The following is a 21,643-nucleotide window of genomic DNA, read 5'->3' as shown; positions in this document are numbered from 1 at the left end:
CAATCGTTCAGTTCACGAACACTACTTGTCATGTACTGAAAGATTAATGGAATCGATGTTTCCGGCCGCGATTCCTTCAGCCAGAGCTTATATGGCCTATATGGGTTCTGCACCAACACCCCAGGCGTTGTGCCACTGTACTTTTATAGCGGACCTCTTTATCTATTTTACCTGTTACCTTATGACCTCCTGGTCTGTTTACCTTATGGCCTCCTGGCCTTGTTACCTTATGACCTCCTGGTCTTGTTACCTTATGGTCCGCTATACTCTAATGCTCAAATATTATTTAACCAGAGATGCCTCCCTAGCCACCGTATATGTCACTTACACGTATGTCCTTTGACGAGTACCCGACTTTCCTTTTGGTTCCACCTTTAAAATTATATAAACTTTTGTATACAAAACACACTCACTCAACACATGTACACTTTTGTTTCTATATCTATTTCTGCGCAGAAATTGTCTTCAGGCCAAGAGTGTTACCAATTAGGAGCAGGATCTGTTAAACTAAATTTCAGTTTTCCCAAAAATAGATTTGCGTTATTTACCGCGTCGCGTTATCTACCGCTGTGCGTTACTTATCGCCTTTGCGCTAATTATCGCTTTGCGCTAAAATCCACTTTATCACAACTTGAGCTACGTGGGCGTAACCAGACGCTACGTTGCGTAGTGTACGCTGCGTGCGTCTGCCTTTTGGATTGCGTACGCTAGTCTTTGTTAGCGACACGTGTACGCAATGCAAAGGATCCACCGTAACACAATATATTTATTTATCAATGTAGATGATCCCTGATCATCTACCGCAATCCACACTGACTGCCTTGTTTTCTAGACAACCCGTGTGTTCTTCTATACTTTAACTATCACCTCTACTATTAAATAACAGCAAATCTCCTTTTAGCCCTTTCTATCAACTATAAAAATTTGGCAAACAGGAATAGTGATATACGAAAAATGAAACAGAAATGCAGATATATATGCGTGCGTGTATACGCAAGACAGAAGAGAAATAAAACAGTTTTAAAAAGACACAAGCGTTTTGTTCTTACTTCCGGTTACCGGGTTCCTTCAGCACTCTTTACCTAAGTGAAGCAGACGCTTATCCCGTCAGCAACTGCGAGACAACCTCCCACCCTTTGCTGGGGGATAATGTCTGCTGATCTACCTAGTGCAGATGTGAAAAGGACCGGACGAGTCCGCAATTGACAATGCTAAATTCCTTTGTCGTATAAACAACCCTTATGAAGCTAAGAACACTGTACGCTGTTTACTTAAGAAGTACCGTAATGGTACGCTATCTGCGTAGCGATCGCTCAGCCGTAGGCGAGACGCTCAAGCGTCACGTTCGCTCACGGCCCAGTGATCACAGGACACGTTATTGGTTATGTCTAGGGGAATGATTCGCTGTAGCGTAGCGTACGCTCGAGACCACGAGGAGGTCACCAGCGGTGCAGGCGCTCACAGCACAATACCTTTATATTTAAACCTTTTAACAATGTAATGCGCTATATATCTTAATGTGAATACAGGGTGTAAGTGCAACCTTGTGTAACCTGACTAACTACAAAGCTGATTGAGCGTCACCGACGCTCAAGTGAACACTTAACACTATAGAAAATACACAGATACTTGTTTAGGGTTCCAAAGCCTATTATCTGTATTATATCTAGTATACTTGTAAAAGAGTAACACAGTACAAATGATACACTACAATATAACAAAGACTTCCTAACCAAACACCTAACTAAGGGATAAACTACAATACTATCCTGATCTAATACAATACAATACAATACAATAAAGTTTAGTCTAGGGGAGATATGAGAGAAAAGAGAAAATAGAGAGAGAGAAATAGACACAGAGGGAGAGAGAGAAATTGGCTCACAGAAAGACAATGATTACGGAGAGAACTTACGCACAAAGGGTATGATCGCCTGCGCCTCGATATCCAGCTCCCGATTATCAGCAGATAACCGTTGATGAGAGAGTGAGCGCTGGATGTGGTCGGTCTGCCTATTTATGCCCCACACACAATGCAATCTCCTAGTCCCTACAATCCTACAGTTTATTGGACACAGGAATTCGGCCCTGTACTGTAACCAAAGGTCATAGGTTGATTCATACAGGTGGGCTGTGCTGATTTCCAACAGCTCAGGTGGGTGGGGAACTGGGTTTCCCGCCGCATACCTGAGTATGTGCAAATCATAGAAATGGACATAAACTTCTTATGTCCATAACTATTCGCACGAGCGATTAATACGCTCCAAACCAACACCGGAATATTGCTAATTAAATACTCTTCCGATGGGTATCAAACACTGCTGTATGACTCCTGTTAGACCCTTCGTGCAATACAAAGAGGGATTCCTCCGCTCAGGGACATTCTATCTAAACCAAACTTACAGAAACTATTGAGGGGAACATGATCTATAAACTACATTAATTGTGAACTTTTGTAACGAATGAGTCGCACGCTACGATCACATAAACTCTACCGTAAATGCGCATACTGCGCGTGCGAGTGCACGCTATTGCGGGTATGCGCTTCCACGGGAGAGCGTATGCATGCGCAGCACGGACCAGTGTGCGGTGCAAATATGGCAACGTGCATTGAGACATTTTTCTGACTTTGACAGTCGCTACTGTGTCGTGTAATGTGACTGACGGTCGCTACTGTGTCGTGTAATGTGACTGATGGTCACTACTGTGTCGTGTAATGTGACTGACGGTCGCTACTGTGTCATGTAATGTGACTGACGGTTGCTACTGTGTCGTGAAACGTGACTAATGGACACTACTGCGCTTGGTAATGTGACTGACGGATGCTACTGTGTTGTGCAACGTAACTAATGGACACTACTACGCTTGGGGACTAATTTTCTTTTTGGCACAGGGCACCAAAAAGTCTAGTTATGGTACTGCCTGCCACAATGTGTTAAAAGGAGACTCTACCTGGAGTAATGTGGAAAAGGGGTTCTACCTGTTGTAGTGGCGCTACTGTGTGGCATAATTTGAATAATGGTGAACACTGCAGCGTAATATTTATTGGTATTATTTTGTGGCCATGCCCCTTCACCATGAAGCCACGCCCCTATTTTAAATAAGGGGGCACTGATGCTGTTTCTTGCACACAGTGCTAAAATGTTTAGTTAAGGCACTGTCAGGTTTCACAGTACATCTTACCTCTTGGTCTCCTCCCCCTTTTAGTGTGGATGAAGTGCCCCCTTTGTGTATTGTTTATCTTTTTTATATATGTGTTGGACTGAGTATAAATATACTATACCATTGTATACTCTTATACCTTTATGTATAGGTTGGATAATATTTTGATGTGAGTTGGGTAAGCCGCATTATTCTGAAGTGGAAAAGATACCTTTATTTGAATTATTTATTTTCTTTGTAAACATGGTACGTTACCATTATTTTGGCTACTGAGATGGTGGAGGGTCTCCTATCAACACACCACTCTATATAGGAAATACCACTGGGACTATCAATTTCGTGTTGGAGTATAGCTAATATACTATGCCATTGTATACACTTTTTTATTTTATGTTTAATGTGGTTTGAGAATCAAAGAGACTCCCGCCTTTATCATGACCTGAGGAATACATGCTATCGTCCCCTTACGAAAGTATCACCAACGATTAAATGGAAGTAAAACCATCCTAGCGATTATACTGTACTTACCTGTATCCACAATACTTGTGTTGCATATTGGTGCATTTGCCCTACTCTGTATCCAGCACTAAGGGGGAAATTTACTAAGCAGTGGTAAGTGCAGAGAAGTAAGCCAGTAGAGAAGTTGGCCATGGCAACCAATCAGCACTAAAGTAACATATATAATTTGCATACTATAAAATGATACAGAGCTGCTGATTGGTTGATGGGCCAATTTCTCCACTGGTTCACTTCTCTGCTCTTATCACTGCTTAGTAAATGTCCCCCCTAAGTGCCTTATTCAGAGGTGGGCACAGCCGCTGCGTTCACACACAGCGGCCACATCCACAGGGCCTGTGTACGCGCAACGGCTGTACAAAGTGCCAGATTAACAATGGGGTGGAGGGAGCTACAGCTCCAGACCCCAAATAAAAATAGGCCCATCACCATGATAGCAGGATGATGATTACCATGGTTGCCATAAATATAAAAATGTAAATTATATTTCTAATTTCCTCAAAAAGTGATGCTGTTTTTCTACTTTTACATATTTTGGGACACATTGGGGCTTATAGTTAAGGGAGTGTACATGCCCATTTGTTACCGACCATACCCACACAACATTAGCCACACCTCTTCAACTTCTCACAATATACCCTTGATCATTTTCAGCCCCAGGCCCATGTGGGCCTTAATCCGGCCCTGGCTGTACAGTGCATTAATGACACTTCACTATGCAATCACATCCTGGAAGAATGCAATCACAAAGTGATTGACAAGCGATGGGTATCTGGGGGCGGCGAAGCGGCATCGGAGGGGATGAGGGCAGGAAACACAGGTGTGTCATGGCCATTTTTGAGGCCAGCCGATTATGTCGTCTGTGTTTCCTGCCATGCTGCATATGTTTGCATAGTGATTGACAGGCGTTCGGGGGTGGTGACATGGCTTTGGAGGGGAGTGGATCAGGAAACTCAGGCATGTCATAGCCGTATTTGAGGGCGGCTCGATATAGTCACCTGTATAGTCACCTGTGTTTCCTACGATAGGAAACATGGTGGCGGTGCACCTGCATACCAGCATGGCTGCGTATGCAGAGCGCTACCACTATTTTCTGATTTCTGCAATGCGATTGCATTTGATTTGCAATCACATCACTGGGCAGCACGTCACATGCTGAGCGGCCTTGCCCTGTGCTGGGCGGCCCCCTGCATGCCAGTTGCAGTTTTGCTATTTTAGCAAAACTGTTACTGATACTGAATAAGGTTCAATGGGGTAATTCAGATCTGATCGTAGATGTGCCGAATTTAGTTACTCTGTCATGGGGGAAATGCACAGCACATGGCTAGTCCACCTGCAAAGAAGTTTTACACCATTGACATCTCGGTCACAATTACTACAAACAGACCCAGAACCGAGACAGAGCGCAATGATCTATTGTATTGTACTATATTGAATCCGTGTCGGCTCCAGACATAGCTGTTCTTCGGTGCAGCACTCCGAAACAACACCAACCCTTGGTGCGCAAACACCTACCTACTATTCTTTACTTTTAAAATAGACATTTTTAGTGTTTTGATTACTATGCCCCATTGTGAGACTACCCATGTCCCATACAGCATTGCCCTCACATACTAGTGGACAAGTCACTGCCTCCAACAAGATCAGCGCACTCACTTAATAATCTGTGCTTCTGTCAGCATTCTAATTATTTCATTTTCCACAGGTTATTACATTGCTCGCCTAAACTAAAACACAGAACATCATGGTTGCTCAGGAAATGAAGACATAATACAACAGAATAATGGCCCTCACACATCACCAATTAATTGCTGCAATGTCCCTATACACGATTACCGGGTCGGGGAATCGAAATATTAAACATGTTTAAAGGTCTCAATTTCCTAATCCCGACCGTTTTCCGTTGCGATGGGGGAATCGGGCATTTTTAACATGTATAAATTTCCCTGATGGATTGCTGTTCATCACTGGCCACCGATCAGCAGATCCGGTCGGCGGATCAGTGATGCTGGCGTCTGAAATTGCGCACCTTGATGGAGGCTATAAGGAAGTGGACTCCTGTCAGTCACACATTAAATGGATAGTTTTCATGCTTTCTTTTCTTGGTATAAGGGCTCTTTGCAGGTCTAATACTGACTAAAGTCACAGTATTGACTTCTAGTGGACACTATACTCTAAAGCTAAAGTTTATTTTAGTGTGAATTAATAAAATGTAAATAAATGTATTATTTTGTTTGATGCTACAGGAACATTTACAGATATCAGTTATATCTCCTTTATTGGCATGATGATATTGGGTTCATATTAATTCTGCTTTGATTTAGCTTCCAGCATATTCAAATGTTTCATATAATTACACAGTGCAGGATATCAGACCTTCAAACCCTGTGAGAAATTCCCGTCTTGCAGAGTGGAATCCAAGTGCTGTTATGGCTCTTCTGTGACATTCTCGGACAGTGAGATGCTTCTGCATTGCCATGGTGTAATCTCTGCGTGGGGACCACTGGAAATGTTCCCTCTTGATGCCTCAGCATTGGCTCACAATCCTCTACGTGCTAAATTAACAAATGCCAAAGAGTTTAACTTCAGTCATTGTAAATAGTTTCAGAAAACAAGATAAGAAACTTACAATGTTGGCGCTGATGCTAAATGTAGTGTACTATCCCAATGTCTCTTCTTGTTTGGGAACAAAAACAAATAATAATCTATACTGGGTTTTTTGACATGTCCCCTACCAGAAAAGTCAAAATAAAATACTATTCAGCAACACAGGCTCGGCAACACGGACGACTTCAGGGGGGGGGGGGATCACCTGCAAAACATCTCTGACCACTACCGTGACAGGGGGGTGTAGTTATGTGACCGGCGGTCAGGAAACCGCCGTTCACACTACCTCCACCTACATCTCGACCCTGCAAATCCTGAATCCTGACAGTAGGCATGCCGACAACACGGGACTATTCCCACTCGTGGGTGTCCACAACACCCATAGAGTGGGAATAGAACCTGTGGCGAGTGCCGGGATCCCGGCATTAGAATGCTGACCACCGGGATCTCAACCGCCGGTAATGCCTACCCAACCCAGAGGCATGCACTAAGCAGCAGCGGACTCCTCTCTTTCACTGCCTGATGTGCCGCTGCGCTGCTATACAGTAGCCAGTGGTAGTGGGTAGAGGAGAATTATTACAGCAGCGCTGATAGTGGGACAGTGTCCCTCTCAGCAGCTGACCCGGGTCCCCTCCGGACATCCGACCGGCCTCGGCCTGTAAAAGTAGTAGTTTCCTGCCCCCCTCTCTGCGCCCTTTTTTGGGCGGGAAGTAATGGTGTTAATGAGGGGTGCATAACTAAAATTATTTATTTAACTTATAGTATGCATACATTTTTTCATAATAGGACATATTCTAATTATTTATTATGTTATTTTTGTGGCCTAAAAAATACTTCAAACAAGTTTGTACATTTGCAAAGATAAACAAACCTCAATCACTTTTGTTAATTACATTTTTTGTTTTTATAAAAATAATATAATGTGAAGCAAATGTGTACTCTGATGATGGTCCATAAATATTACAATTTCAGATGAACACATACTGGGCGGAATTTAAATGTTATTGTGGGTCCCAGACCCGCCTATGCCCGCCGGCAGCTATTCAAATGTTTCTGCCGGCAGGTGTGACACCTTCATTTCAGCTCGCTACCCCCACAGCTGAAACGTGCGAAAAGTGACCCATTTGGGCGCTGTATATGACTGATATGGGCGCGATCAGCGCGATAAAAGGGACAAGTGAATATTGACCCGCAACCTCCTGTCACTTTAGATGGGATATCGGGGCGTGATTAAACAACTGTATTCCCCCCATACTGACTTAGATAATGATTTGAGGACCATACATTTCAGAAACACTTACTGGGGTATTCAATTTCGCCCGGGGTGCCGGGTGATAAGTATCGGCCAGCGGGGGCTATTTAATTGGCCCCGATAAGCCGGCGCGTGCCGCGGCTTATCGGGGTTTTGCTTCACCTGCCTGCGGCAGGCGAAGCAAAATGCTCGATAACAGCCCCGTTTTCAACCGAAAACGGGGCTATTTCACCCGAAAACACACAGGTTTCACTGAACCTGTGTGTTTTCGAGTGTTAGAAGACTTGTTACCGGCCAAGCAAATTAAATAGCCCGACCGCAGCACCCGAAGAAACATCGGGGTTTTTTACTCCCGATGTCTCTTCGGGCCAAATTGAATATCCCCCTTTGTGCAGTAGAGTGGTTTCTCACTAGACAGCAGAAGTGAAACTACAGTAACAGTAGCCTAGCAAATCTTACTGACACATCAAATTGTACCAGTAAATTGTGGTGTGGCTCAATCACTCAATCAAGAAGCAAACAAACATTTTGGTTCAATGGGGGTCATTCCGAGTTGTTCGCTCGTTGCCGATTTTCGCTATACTGCGATTAGTCGCTAACTGCGCATGCGCAAGGTACGCAGAGCGCATGCGCTTAGTTATTTTACTAAAAACTTAGCTGTTTTGCTGTAGCGTCTGCGGCGCTTTTCAGTCGCACTGGTGTTTGGTAAATGATTGACAGGAAAGGGGCGTTTATGGGTGGTAACTCAGCGTTTTCCCGGCGTTGGCTAAAAAACGCAGGCGTGTCAGGGAAAAACGCGGGAGTGTCTGGAGAAACGGGGGAGTGGCTGGGCGAACGCAGGGCGTGTTTGTGACGTCAAACCAGGAACGAAACGGCCTGAGCTGGTCGCAGTGCAGGAGTAAGTCTCGAGCTACTCAGAAACTGCTAAGAATTTTCTATTCGCAATTCTGCTACTCTTTCGTTCGCAATTCTGCTAAGCTAAGATTCACTCCCAGAGGGCGGCGGCCTAGTGTGTGCAATGCTGCTAAAATCAGCTAGCGAGCGAACAACTCGGAATGACCCCCAATGAGTACTGTAAAAATTATATGCTCTTTGGATGATTTGCTGTCTAGTACAGAGCTGCCGGCCATTGCAAAAAAAGTTATTACATTTGTCTTCTATACTTCTGTGTCGAATATTATGATGTTATTTTTCTTCTTACTTACAGATATAGTTTGCCTTGTTTTTGCACCGACTCAAGTTATTGAGGGTTGGCAAACTAGTCTGTTACCTTGTGTACTTAATAATTTATAACGTGACTAAAGTATATGAATGGCACTACTCCACACCCTTCATCATGAACACCCCAGTCTCCCCCCCTCCTTGAGCACACATTACTCTGTTATATCATCAAGGACAAAAATAGACTTAGTTATCATCAGTGCACACCACCTGGAAGTCATTGATCTACCACAAATTTAATTACCTGTATCAGCAATAGTGTGCACTCTGTGTCCCTGTGTTATCCAGGCAATAGCTCCCTATGTAGTGACCATGCTGCAGCAACGTGTGTTTGAGACATTTGTGTTACTTCCTGCTACTGTCACCATGGGAACCACTTCCCACACAATTGTCTGATTTTCTAAAGAAGCCTACTGCTTGAGTCCTCTGCCCAGTCATGTCTGCTCTGGAAAACTGATCACCATTCTTGTTTGTTTTGTAGTTGTTTTTCTTGTCAAATGCAAATTATTGACAAAGAAAAACATTTTGCATAACTCAAATACACACAAACACAAAGGGTTCCATGTACTAAGCCCTAGAGAGAGATAAAGGGGGTCATTCTGACCCGATCGCACGCTGCAGTTTATCGCAGCGGTGCAACCGGGTCAGAACTGCGCATGTTCCGGCGCCCCAGTGCGCCGGCGCATGCCAGACGGCTGAAGGTCGTCGCTGCGCGATGAGCGCCTCTGCCTGATTGACAGGCAGAGGCGGTCACTGGGCTGGGTGGCGGCATTTGGCCGCCGTTTTGTGGGCGCGGTCTGGCCAACGCAGGCGATGCGGTCCGGCCAACCGTGCGACGAGTAGCTCCCGGCCAACACGCTAAAGCTGCGTTGGCTGGGAGCTACTCCTAAAGTGCAAAAGCATCGCCGCTGTGCGATGCTTTTGCACTTCTGCGGGGGATGGGGGGGGGGGGGGGGCGGCACTGACATACAGAATTCTTTTCCTGCTCTTTTATAGCACTATTTGCATTGTGCTTTGCACCTTGGTGGTCATTCTGAGTTGATCGCTCGTTATTTTCTTTTTGCAACGGAGCGATTAGTCGCTAATGCGCATGCGCAATGTCCGCAGTGCGACTGCGCCAAGTAAATTTGCTATTAAGTTTGGTATTTTACTCACGGCATTACAAGGTTTTTTCTTCGTTCTGGTGATCGTAGTGTGATTGACAGGAAGTGGGTGTTTCTGGGCGGAAACTGGCCGTTTTATGGGTGTGTGCGAAAAAACGCTGCCGTTTCTGGGAAAAACGCGGGAGTGGCTGGAGAAACGGGGGAGTGTCTGGGTGAACGCTGGGTGTGTTTGTGACGTCAAACCAGGAACGAAACTGACTGAACTGATCGCACTGGAAGAGTAAGTCTCGAGCTACTCAGAAACTGCTAAGAAATTTCTATTCGCAAATCTGCTAATCTTTCGTTCGCAAATCTACTATGCTAAGATTCACTCCCAGTGGTGGTCATTCCGAGTTGTTCGCTCGCAAGCTGCTTTTAGCAGCTTTGCACACGCTAAGCCGCCGCCTACTGGGAGTGAATCTTAGCATAGTAGATTTGCGAACGAAAGATTAGCAGATTTGCGAATAGACAGTTCTTAGCAGTTTCTGAGTAGCTCGAGACTTACTCTGCCACTGCGATCAGTTCAGTCAGTTTCGGTCCTGGTTTGACGTCACAAACACACCCAGCGTTCGCCCAGACACTCCCCCGTTTCTCCAGCCACTCCCGCGTTTTTCCCAGACACGGCAGCGTTTTTTCAAACACTCCCATAAAACGGCCAGTTTCCGCCCAGAAACATCCACTTCCTGTCAATCACACTACGATCACCAGAACGAAGAAAAAACCTTGTAATGCCGTGAGTAAAATACCAAACTTCTTAGCAAATTTACTTGGCGCAGTCGCACTGCGGACATTGCGCATGCGCATTAGTGACTAATCGCTCCGTTGCGGAAAAAAAATAACGAGCGATCAACTCGGAATGACCACCAGTAGGCTGCGGCTTAGCGTGTGCAAAGCTGCTAAAAGCAGCTTGCGAGCGATCAACTCGGAATGACCACCCTTGTTTCTCTATCGTCCTAGTGGATGCTGGGGTTCCTGAAAGGACCATGGGGAATAGCGGCTCCGCAGGAGACAGGGCACAAAAAGTAAAGCTTTAGGATCAGGTGGTGTGCACTGGCTCCTCCCCCTATGACCCTCCTCCAAGCCTCAGTTAGATTTTTGTGCCCGGCCGAGAAGGGTGCAATCTAGGTGGCTCTCCTAAAGAGCTGCTTAGAAAAGTTTAGCTTAGGTTTTTTATTTTACAGTGAGTCCTGCTGGCAACAGGATCACTGCAACGAGGGACTTAGGGGAGAAGAAGTGAACTCACCTGCGTGCAGGATGGATTGGCTTCTTTGGCTACTGGACATTAGCTCCAGAGGGACGATCACAGGTACAGCCTGGATGGTCACCGGAGCCTCGCCGCCGGCCCCCTTGCAGATGCTGAAACAAGAAGAAGGTCCAGAATCGGCGGCATGAAGACTCCTCAGTCTTCTTAAGGTAGCGCATTTCCTCTCAGCACACTTCACACGGCAGTCACTGAGGGTGCAGGGCGCTGGAAGGGGGGCGCCCTGGGAGGCAATGAAAACCTATTTTTGGCTAAAAATACCTCACATATAGCCTCCGGGGGCTATATGGAGATATTTAACCCCTGCCAGAATCCGTTAAGAGCGGGAGACGAGGCCGCCGAAAAAGGGGCGGGGCCTATCTCCTCAGCACACAGCGCCATTTTCCCTCACAGAAAGGCTGGAGGGAAGGCTCCCAGGCTCTCCCCTGCACTGCACTACAGAAACAGGGTTAAAACAGAGAGGGGGGGCACTAATTTGGCGTTAGAAATATATAAAAAAGATGCTATAAGGGAAAACACTTATATAAGGTTGTCCCTATATAATTATAGCGTTTTTGGTGTGTGCTGGCAAACTCTCCCTCTGTCTCTGCAAAGGGCTAGTAGGTCCTGTCCTCTATCAGAGCATTCCCTGTGTGTGTGCTGTGTGTCGGTACGTGTGTGTCGACATGTATGAGGACGATGTTGGTGAGGAGGCGGAGCAATTGCCTGTAATGGTGATGTCACTCTCTAGGGAGTCGACACCGGAATGGATGGCTTACTTAGGGAATTACGTGATAATGTCAACACGCAGCAAGGTCGGTTGACGACATGAGACGGCCGACAAACAATTAGTACCGGTCCAGACGTCTCAAAAACACCGTCAGGGGTTTTAAAACGCCCGTTTACTTTAGTCGGTCGACACAGACACAGACAGGGACACTGAATCCAGTGTCGACGGTGAATAAACAAACGTATTCCTTATTAGGGCCACACGTTAAGGGCAATGAAGGAGGTGTTACATATTTCTGATACTACAAGTACCACAAAAGAGGGTATTATGTGGGATGTGAAAAAACTACCGTAGTTTTTCCTGAATCAGATAAATTAAATGAAGTGTGTGATGATGCGTGGGTTCCCCCCGATAGAAAATATGGGCGGTATACCCTTTCCCGCCAGAAGTTAGGGCGCGTTGGGAAACACCCCTTAGGGTGGATAAGGCGCTCACACGCTTATCAGAACAAGTGGCGGTACCGTCTATAGATAGGGCCGTCCTCAAGGAGCCAGCTGACAGGAGGCTGGAAAATATCATAAAAAGTATATACACACATACTGGTGTTATACTGCGACCAGCGATCGCCTCAGCCTGGATGTGCAGAGCTGGGGTGGCTTGGTCGGATTCCCTGACTAAAAATATTGATACCCTTGACAGGGACAGTATTTTATTGACTATAGAGCATTTAAAGGATGCATTTCTATATATGCGAGATGCACAGAGGGATATTTGCACTCTGGCATCAAGAGTAAGTGCGATGTCCATATCTGCCAGAAGATGTTTATGGACACGACAGTGGTCAGGTGATGCAGATTCCAAACGGCACAAAGGTGTATTGCCGTATAAAGGAAGAGGAGTTATTTGGGGTCGGTCCATCGGACCTGGTGGCCACGGCAACTGCTGGAAAATCCACCGTTTTTTACCCTAAGTCACATCTCTGCAGAAAAAGACACCGTCTTTTCAGCTTCAGTCCTTTCGTCCCTATAAGAGTCATATCTGCCCAGGGATAGAGGAAAGGGAAGAAGACTGCAGCAGGCAGCCCATTCCCAGGAACAGAAGCGTTCCACCGCTTCTGACAAGCTCTCAGCATGACGCTGAGACCGTACAGGACCCCTGGATCCTACAAGTAGTATCCCAGGGGTACAGATTGGAATGTCGAGACGTTTCCCCTGCGCAGGCTCCTGAAGTCTGCTTTACCAAGGTCTCCCTCCGACAAGGAGGCAGTATGGGAAACAATTCACGAGCTGTATTCCCAGCAGGTGATAATTAAATTACCCCTCCTACAACAAGAAAAGGGGTATTATTCCACACTATATTGTGGTACTGAAGCCAGAAGGCTAGGTGAGACCTATTCTAAATCTAAAAAAATTTGAACACTTACAAAGGTTCAAATCAAGATGGAGTCACTCAGAGCAGTGATAACGAACCGGGAAGAAGGGGACTATATGGTGTCCCGAGACATCAGGGATGCTTACCTCCATGTCCCAAATTTGCCCTTATCACTAAGGGTACCTCAGGTTCGTGGTACAGAACTGTCACTATCAGTTTCAGACGCTGCCATTTGGATTGTCCACGGCACCCCGGGTCTTTACCAAGGTAATGGCCGAAATGATGGTTCTTCTTCGAAGAAAAGGCGTCTTAATTATCCCTTACTTGGACGATCTCCTGATAAGGGCAAAGTCCAGGGAACAGTTGGAGGTCGGAGTAGCACTATCTCGGATACTGTTACAACAGCAGGGGTGGATTCTAAATATTCCAAAATCGCAGCTGATCCCGACAACAAGTCTCCTGTGCTTAGGGATGATTCTGGACACAGTCCAGAAAAAGGTGTTTCTCCCGGAAGAGAAAGCCAGGGAGTTATCCGAGCTAGTCAGGAACCTCCTAAAATCAGTGCATCATTGCACAAGGGCCATGGTAAAAAAATGGTGACTTCCTTCGAAGCAATTCCAGTCGGCAGATTTCATGCAAGAACTTTTCAGTGGGATCTGCTGGACAAATGGTCCGGATCGCATCTTCAGATGCATCAGCGGATAACCCTATATCCAAGGACAAGGGTGTCTCTCCTGTGGTGGTTACAGAGTGCTCATCTTCTAGAGGGCCGCAGATTCGGCATTCAGTTTTGGATGTTGGTGACCACGGAGGCCAGCCCGAGAGGCTGGGGAGCAGTCACACAAGGAAAAAATTTCCAGGGAGTGTGATCAAGTCTGGAGACTTTTCTCCACATAAATATAGCTAAGGGTAAATTTATAATGCTCTAAGCTTAGCAAGACCTCTGCTTCAAGGTCAGCCGGTATTGATCCAGTGGGATAAAACATCACGGCAGTCGCCCACGTAAATAGACAGGGCGGCACAAGAAGCAGGAGGGCAGTGGCAAAAACTGCAAGGACTTTTCGCTGGGCGGAAAATCATGTGATAGCACTGTCAGCAGTGTTTCATTCCGGGAATGGAAACTGGGAAGCAGACTTCCTCAGTAGGCACGACCTCCACCCGGCAGAGTGGGAACTTCATGGGGAAGTTTTCCACATGATTGTAAACCGTTGGGAATTACCAAAGGTGGACATGATGGCGTCCCGTCTGAACAAAAAACGGGACAGGTATTGCGCCAGGTTAAGAGACCCTCAGGCAATAGCTGTGGACGTTCTGGTAACACCGTGGGTGTACCAGTCGGTGTATGTGTTCCATCCTCTGCTTTTCATACCTAAGGTACTGAGAATTATAAGACGTAGAGGAGTAAGAACTATACTCATGGCTCCGGATTGGCCAAGAAGGACTTGGTACCCGGAACTTCAAGAGATGCTCACAGAGGACTTATGGCCTCTGCCGCTAAGAAGGGACTTGTTTCAGCAAGTACCATGTCTGTTCCAAGACTTACCGCAGCTGCGTTTGACGGCATGGCGGTGGAACGCCGGATCCTAAGGGAAAAGGCATTCCGGAAGAGGTCATTCCTACCCTGGTCAAAGCCAGAAAGGAGGTGACCGCACAACATTATCACCACATGTGGCGAAAATATGTTGCGTGGTGTGAGGCCAGGAAGGCCCCACGAAGAAATTTCAACTCGGTCGATTCCTGCATTTCCTGCAAACAGGAGTGTCTATGGGCCTCAAATTGGGGTCCATTAAGGTTCAAATTTCGGCCCTGTCGATTTTTCTTCCAGAAAGAATTGGCTTCAGTTCCTGAAGTCCAGAAGTTTGTCAAGGGAGTATTGCATATACAACCCCCTTTTGTGCCTCCAGTGGCACTGTGGGATCTCAACGTAGTTCTGGGATTCCTCAAAACACATTGGTTTAAAACCAGTCAAATCTGTGGATTTGAAGCATCTCACATGAAAAGTGAACATGCTCTTGGACCTGGCCTGGACCAGGCGAGTGTCAAATTGGTGGTTTTTTTCTCAAAAAAGCCCATATCTGTTTGTCCATTCGGACAGGGCAGAGCTGCGGACTCGTCCCCAGTTCTCTCCCTAAGGTGGTGTCAGTGTTTCACCTGAACCAGCTTATTGTGGTGTCTTGCGCCTACTAGGGACTTGGAGGACTCCAAGTTGCTAGATGTGGTCAGGGCCCTGAAAATATAGGTTCCAGGACGGCTGGAGTCAGGAAAACTGACTTGCTGTTATCCTGTATGCACCCAACAAACTGGGTGCTCTTGCTTCTAAGCAGACTTTTGCTAGTTGGATGTGTAATACAATTCAGCTTGCACATTCTGTGGCAGGCCTGCCACAGCCAAAATATGTAAATGCCCATTCCACAAGGAAGGTGGGCTCATCTTGGGCGGCTGCCCGAGGGGTCTCGGCTTTACAACTTTGCCGAGCGGCTATTTAGTCAGGGGCAAACACGTTTGTAAAATCCTACAAATTTGATAACCTGGCTAAGGAGGACCTGGAGTTCTCTCATTCGGTGCTGCAGAGTCATCCGCACTCTCCCGCCCGTTTGGGAGCTTTGGTATAATCCCCATGGTCCTTTCAGGAACCCCAGCATCCACTAGGACGATAGAGAAAATAAGAATTTACTTACCGATAATTCTATTTCTCGGAGTCCGTAGTGGATGCTGGGCGCCCATCCCAAGTGCGGATTATCTGCAATACTTGTACATAGTTACAAAAATCGGGTTATTATTGTTGTGAGCCATCTTTCAGAGGCTCCGCTGTTATCATACTGTTAACTGGGTTCAGATCACAGGTTTTACAGTGTGATTGGTGTGGCTGGTATGAGTCTTACCCGGGATTCATAAATCCTTCCTTATTGTGTACGCTCGTCCGGGCACAGTATCCTAACTGAGGCTTGGAGGAGGGTCATAGGGGGAGGAGCCAGTGCACACCACCTGATCCTAAAGCTTTACTTTTTGTGCCCTGTCTCCTGCGGAGCCGCTATTCCCCATGGTCCTTTCAGGAACCCCAGCATCCACTACGGACTCCGAGAAATAGAATTATCGGTAAGTAAATTCTTATTTTCTTTAGCTGAATCATTCTGGCTTTACATAGTCCTGAATCTGCCTTTAAGGGACCAGGGAGTTTATTCAGGTTTATTAGCAAACCAAAAAAGCAAGCAACTGGGCAAAACCATGGCCCTCATTCCGAGTCGTTCGCTCGGAAATAATCTTCGCATCGCAGCGTTTTTCTGCTTAGTACGCATGCGCAATGTTCGCACTGCGACTGCGCCAAGTAATTTTGCTATGAAGATAGTATTTTTACTCACGGCTTTTTCTTCGCTCCGGCGATCGTAGTGTGATTGACAGGAAATGGGTGTTACTGGGCGGAAACACAGCGTTTTATAGGCGTGTGGATAAAAACGCTACCGTTTCCGGAAAAAACGCGGGAGTGGCTGGAGAAACGGGGGAGTGTCTGTGCGAACGCTGGGTGTGTTTGTGACGTCAAACCAGGAACGACAAGCACTGAACTGATCGCAGATGCCGAGTAAGTCTGAAGCTACTCTGAAACTGCTAAGTAGTTTGTAATCGCAATATTGCGAATACATCGTTCGCAATTTTAAGAAGCTAAGATTCACTCCCAGTAGGCGGCGGCTTAGCGTGTGTAACTCTGCTAAAATCGCCTTGCGAGCGAACAACTCGGAATGAGGGCCCATGCTGCACTGCTTGTGGTGCAGAAGTAACATGTGCAGAGATATTTAGATTTGGGTGGTTTATATTGTTTATGTACATGGTAAATACTGGCTGCTTAATTTTTACACTGCAATTTAGATTTCAGTTTGAACATACCCCTCCCAAATCTAACTCTCTCTGCACGTTACATCTGCCCCACCTGCCGTGCAACATGGTTTCCCCAGTTGCTTGCTTTTTTTGGTTTGCTAACAAACCTGAATAATGCCCCAGGTTTCTTGCATGCAAAACAGTTATATGTTTCTGGTCTCTGACGTGTGCATTTAATAATACAATCCTGAGCTCTTAATGCTGTATCATGTTTATTTGCGCTTTCTATCTTGCAACTGAATTCATCCACAAGTTCCCCTTTTACATACTCTAATGTCAGTTCATCATTTGGACTTGCATCAAGGGCTGTTATAAGTGTCTCATGGCTGTCTGGAAGACCACTGATTTGTAAGTCTGCTATAGGAAAGTCCTTTATTTCTTATCCTATGCAGCGCAAATGATCTACTTTTTCTAAGTTCACCTTTTATTATTCTGCAAGCGCTGGCCTTTAAGCAGTTTAGGGGTACATTTACTAAGCAGTGATAAGAGCGGAGAAGTGAGCCAGTGGAGAAGTTGCCCATGGCAACCAATCAGCACTGAAGTAACATCTATAATTTGCATACTATAAAATGATACAGAGCAGCTGATTGGTTGATGGGGAAATTTCTCCACTGGCTCACTTCTCCGTTCTTATCACTGCTTAGTAAATGTACCGCTTAGTCTGGTACAACTTTATTATTAAATACGGTATATTGCTCAAATTGACTATGTTATACACATTCTGTAGCACATCATTCATTGTTCTTGCAGTGTCTCAGTTAGAGATGAGCGGGTTCGGTTCCTCGGAATCCGAACCCGCCCGAACTTCATGTTTTTTTTCACGGGTCCGAGCGACTCGGATCTTCCCGCCTTGCTCGGTTAACCCGAGCGCGCCCGAACGTCATCATGACGCTGTCGGATTCTCGCGAGGCTCGGATTCTATCGCGAGACTCGGATTCTATATAAGGAGCCGCGCGTCGCCGCCATTTTCACTCGTGCATTGAGATTCATAGGGAGAGGACGTGGCTGGCGTCCTCTCCATTAGAATAGAGATAGATTAGATAGAGAGAGAGAGATTGTGCAGAGTCGCAGACAGAGTTAGTTTACCACAGTCAGTGACCAGTGCAGTTGCTAGTTAACTTTTATTTAATATAATATATCCGTTCACTTCTCTCTGCTATATCCGTTCTCTGCCTGAAAAAAAAAACGATACACAGCACAGTCAGTCACACAGTGTGACTCAGTCTGTGTGCACTCAGCTCAGCCCAGTGTGCTGCACAGTCATCAATGTATAAATTAAAAGCTTATAATTAATTGTGGGGGAGACTGGGGAGCACTGCAGGTTGTTAGCAGGAGCCAGGAGTACAATTATATTAATTAACAGTGCACACTTTTGCTGCAGGAGTGGTGACCAGTGCCTGACCACCAGTATAGTATTGTTGTATACTACTAATATCTCTTTAAATATCAACCAGTCTATATTAGCAGCAGACACAGTACAGTGCGGTAGTTCACGGCTGTGGCTACCTCTGTGTCAGCACACGGCAGGCAGTCCGTCCGACCAGAATTGTATTATTTATTATTATATACCTACCACCTAACCGTGGTTTTTTTTTCATTCTTTATACCGTCATAGTGTCATCCTAATTGTTACGAGTATACTACTATCTCTTTATCAACCAGTGTACAGTGCGGTAGTTCACGGCTGTGGCTACCTCTGTGTCGGCACACGGCAGGCAGTCCGTCCGACCAGAATTGTATTATTTATTATTATATACCTACCACCTAACCGTGGTTTTTTTTTCATTCTTTATACCGTCATAGTGTCATCCTAATTGTTACGAGTATACTACTATCTCTTTATCAACCAGTGTACAGTGCGGTAGTTCACGGCTGTGGCTACCTCTGTGTCGGCACACGGCAGGCAGGCAGTCCGTCCGACCAGAATTGTATTATTTATTATTATATACCTACCACCTAACCGTGGTTTTTTTTTCATTCTTTATACCGTCATAGTGTCATCCTAGATTCCTAATTGTTACGAGTATACTACTATCTCTTTATCAACCAGTGTACAGTGCGGTAGTTCACGGCTGTGGCTACCTCTGTGTCGGCACACGGCAGGCAGTCCGTCCGACCAGAATTGTATTATTTATTATTATATACCTACCACCTAACCGTGGTTTTTTTTTTCATTCTTTATACCGTCATAGTGTCATCCTAATTGTTACGAGTATACTACTATCTCTTTATCAACCAGTGTACAGTGCGGTAGTTCACGGCTGTGGCTACCTCTGTGTCGGCACACGGCAGGCAGTCCGTCCGACCAGAATTGTATTATTTATTATTATATACCTACCACCTAACCGTGGTTTTTTTTTCATTCTTTATACCGTCATAGTGTCATCCTAATTGTTACGAGTATACTACTATCTCTTTATCAACCAGTGTACAGTGCGGTAGTTCACGGCTGTGGCTACCTCTGTGTCGGCAGTCGGCAGGCAGTCCGTCCATCCATAATTGTATTATTATTATAATATATACCACCTAACCGTGGTTTTTTTATACCACCTAACCGTGGCAGTCCGTCCATAATTGTATACTAGTATCCAATCCATCCATCTCCATTGTTTACCTGAGGTGCCTTTTAGTTCTGCCTATAAAATATGGAGAACAAAAAAGTTGAGGTTCCAAAATTAGGGAAAGATCAAGATCCACTTCCACCTCGTGCTGAAGCTGCTGCCACTAGTCATGGCCGAGACGATGAAATGCCAGCAACGTCGTCTGCCAAGGCCGATGCCCAATGTCATAGTACAGAGCATGTCAAATCCAAAACACCAAATATCAGAAAAAAAAGGACTCCAAAACCTAAAATAAAATTGTCGGAGGAGAAGCGTAAACTTGCCAATATGCCATTTACCACACGGAGTGGCAAGGAACGGCTGAGGCCCTGGCCTATGTTCATGGCTAGTGGTTCAGCTTCACATGAGGATGGAAGCACTCAGCCTCTCGCTAGAAAACTGAAAAGACTCAAGCTGGCAAAAGCACCGCAAAGAACTGTGCGTTCTTTGAAATCCCAAATCCACAAGGAGAGTCCAATTGTGTCGTTTGCGATGCCTGACCTTCCCAACACTGGACGTGAAGAGCATGCGCCTTCCACTATTTGCATGCCCCCTGCAAGTGCTGGAAGGAGCACCCGCAGTCCAGTTCCTGATAGTCAGATTGAAGATGTCAGTGTTGAAGTACACCAGGATGAGGAGGATATGGGTGTTGCTGGCGCTGGGGAGGAAATTGACCAGGAGGATTCTGATGGTGAGGTGGTTTGTTTAAGTCAGGCACCCGGGGAGACACCTGTTGTCCGTGGGAGGAATATGGCCGTTGACATGCCAGGTGAAAATACCAAAAAAATCAGCTCTTCGGTGTGGAGGTATTTCACCAGAAATGCGGACAACAGGTGTCAAGCCGTGTGTTCCCTTTGTCAAGCTGTAATAAGTAGGGGTAAGGACGTTAACCACCTCGGAACATCCTCCCTTATACGTCACCTGCAGCGCATTCATAATAAGTCAGTGACAAGTTCAAAAACTTTGGGTGACAGCGGAAGCAGTCCACTGACCAGTAAATCCCTTCCTCTTGTAACCAAGCTCACGCAAACCACCCCACCAACTCCCTCAGTGTCAATTTCCTCCTTCCCCAGGAATGCCAATAGTCCTGCAGGCCATGTCACTGGCAAGTCTGACGAGTCCTCTCCTGCCTGGGATTCCTCCGATGCATCCTTGCGTGTAACGCCTACTGCTGCTGGCGCTGCTGTTGTTGCCGCTGGGAGTCGATGGTCATCCCAGAGGGGAAGTCGTAAGCCCACTTGTACTACTTCCAGTAAGCAATTGACTGTTCAACAGTCCTTTGCGAGGAAGATGAAATATCACAGCAGTCATCCTACTGCAAAGCGGATAACTGAGGCCTTGGCATCCTGGGTGGTGAGAAACGTGGTTCCGGTATCCATCATTACTGCAGAGCCAACTAGAGACTTGTTGGAGGTACTGTGTCCCCGGTACCAAATACCATCTAGGTTCCATTTCTCTAGGCAGGCGATACCGAAAATGTACACAGACCTCAGAAAAAGAGTCACCAGTGTCCTAAAAAATGCAGCTGTACCCAATGTCCACTTAACCACGGACATGTGGACAAGTGGAGCAGGGCAGGGTCAGGACTATATGACTGTGACAGCCCACTGGGTAGATGTATGGACTCCCGCCGCAAGAACAGCAGCGGCGGCACCAGTAGCAGCATCTCGCAAACGCCAACTCTTTCCTAGGCAGGCTACGCTTTGTATCACCGCTTTCCAGAATACGCACACAGCTGAAAACCTCTTACGGCAACTGAGGAAGATCATCGCGGAATGGCTTACCCCAATTGGACTCTCCTGTGGATTTGTGGCATCGGACAACGCCAGCAATATTGTGTGTGCATTAAATCTGGGCCAATTCCAGCACGTCCCATGTTTTGCACATACCTTGAATTTGGTGGTGCAGAATTTTTTAAAAAACGACAGGGCC

General features: G+C 46.1%; 1 protein-coding gene across 3 annotated transcripts in view; it reads right to left on the bottom strand.

Moving 5' to 3' along the window:
* Positions 1–21,643, bottom strand: part of LOC134933046 (uncharacterized WD repeat-containing protein alr2800-like) — a 182,106-nt gene that overhangs the window by 140,694 nt on the left and 19,769 nt on the right. For 2 of the 3 annotated variants that reach the window (XM_063927990.1, XM_063927992.1), the window contains exons 1-2: positions 9,003–9,105; positions 6,055–6,233 (exon numbers count right to left, since the gene is read on the bottom strand). In XM_063927990.1, the coding sequence (XP_063784060.1) occupies positions 6,055–6,157 (103 nt within the window). In that variant the 5' untranslated portion in view covers positions 6,158–6,233; positions 9,003–9,105. Of the gene's footprint in view, positions 1–6,054; positions 6,234–9,002; positions 9,106–21,643 lie in introns of those variants that run through there. The other variant, XM_063927991.1, reaches the window with a different exon arrangement.

This window comes from Pseudophryne corroboree, chromosome 6, assembly GCF_028390025.1.
Source record: "Pseudophryne corroboree isolate aPseCor3 chromosome 6, aPseCor3.hap2, whole genome shotgun sequence".
NCBI lineage: Eukaryota > Metazoa > Chordata > Amphibia > Anura > Myobatrachidae > Pseudophryne > Pseudophryne corroboree.
The sequence above is the reverse complement of the archived record's forward strand: the minus strand, read 5'-3'. Positions and strand labels throughout refer to the sequence as shown.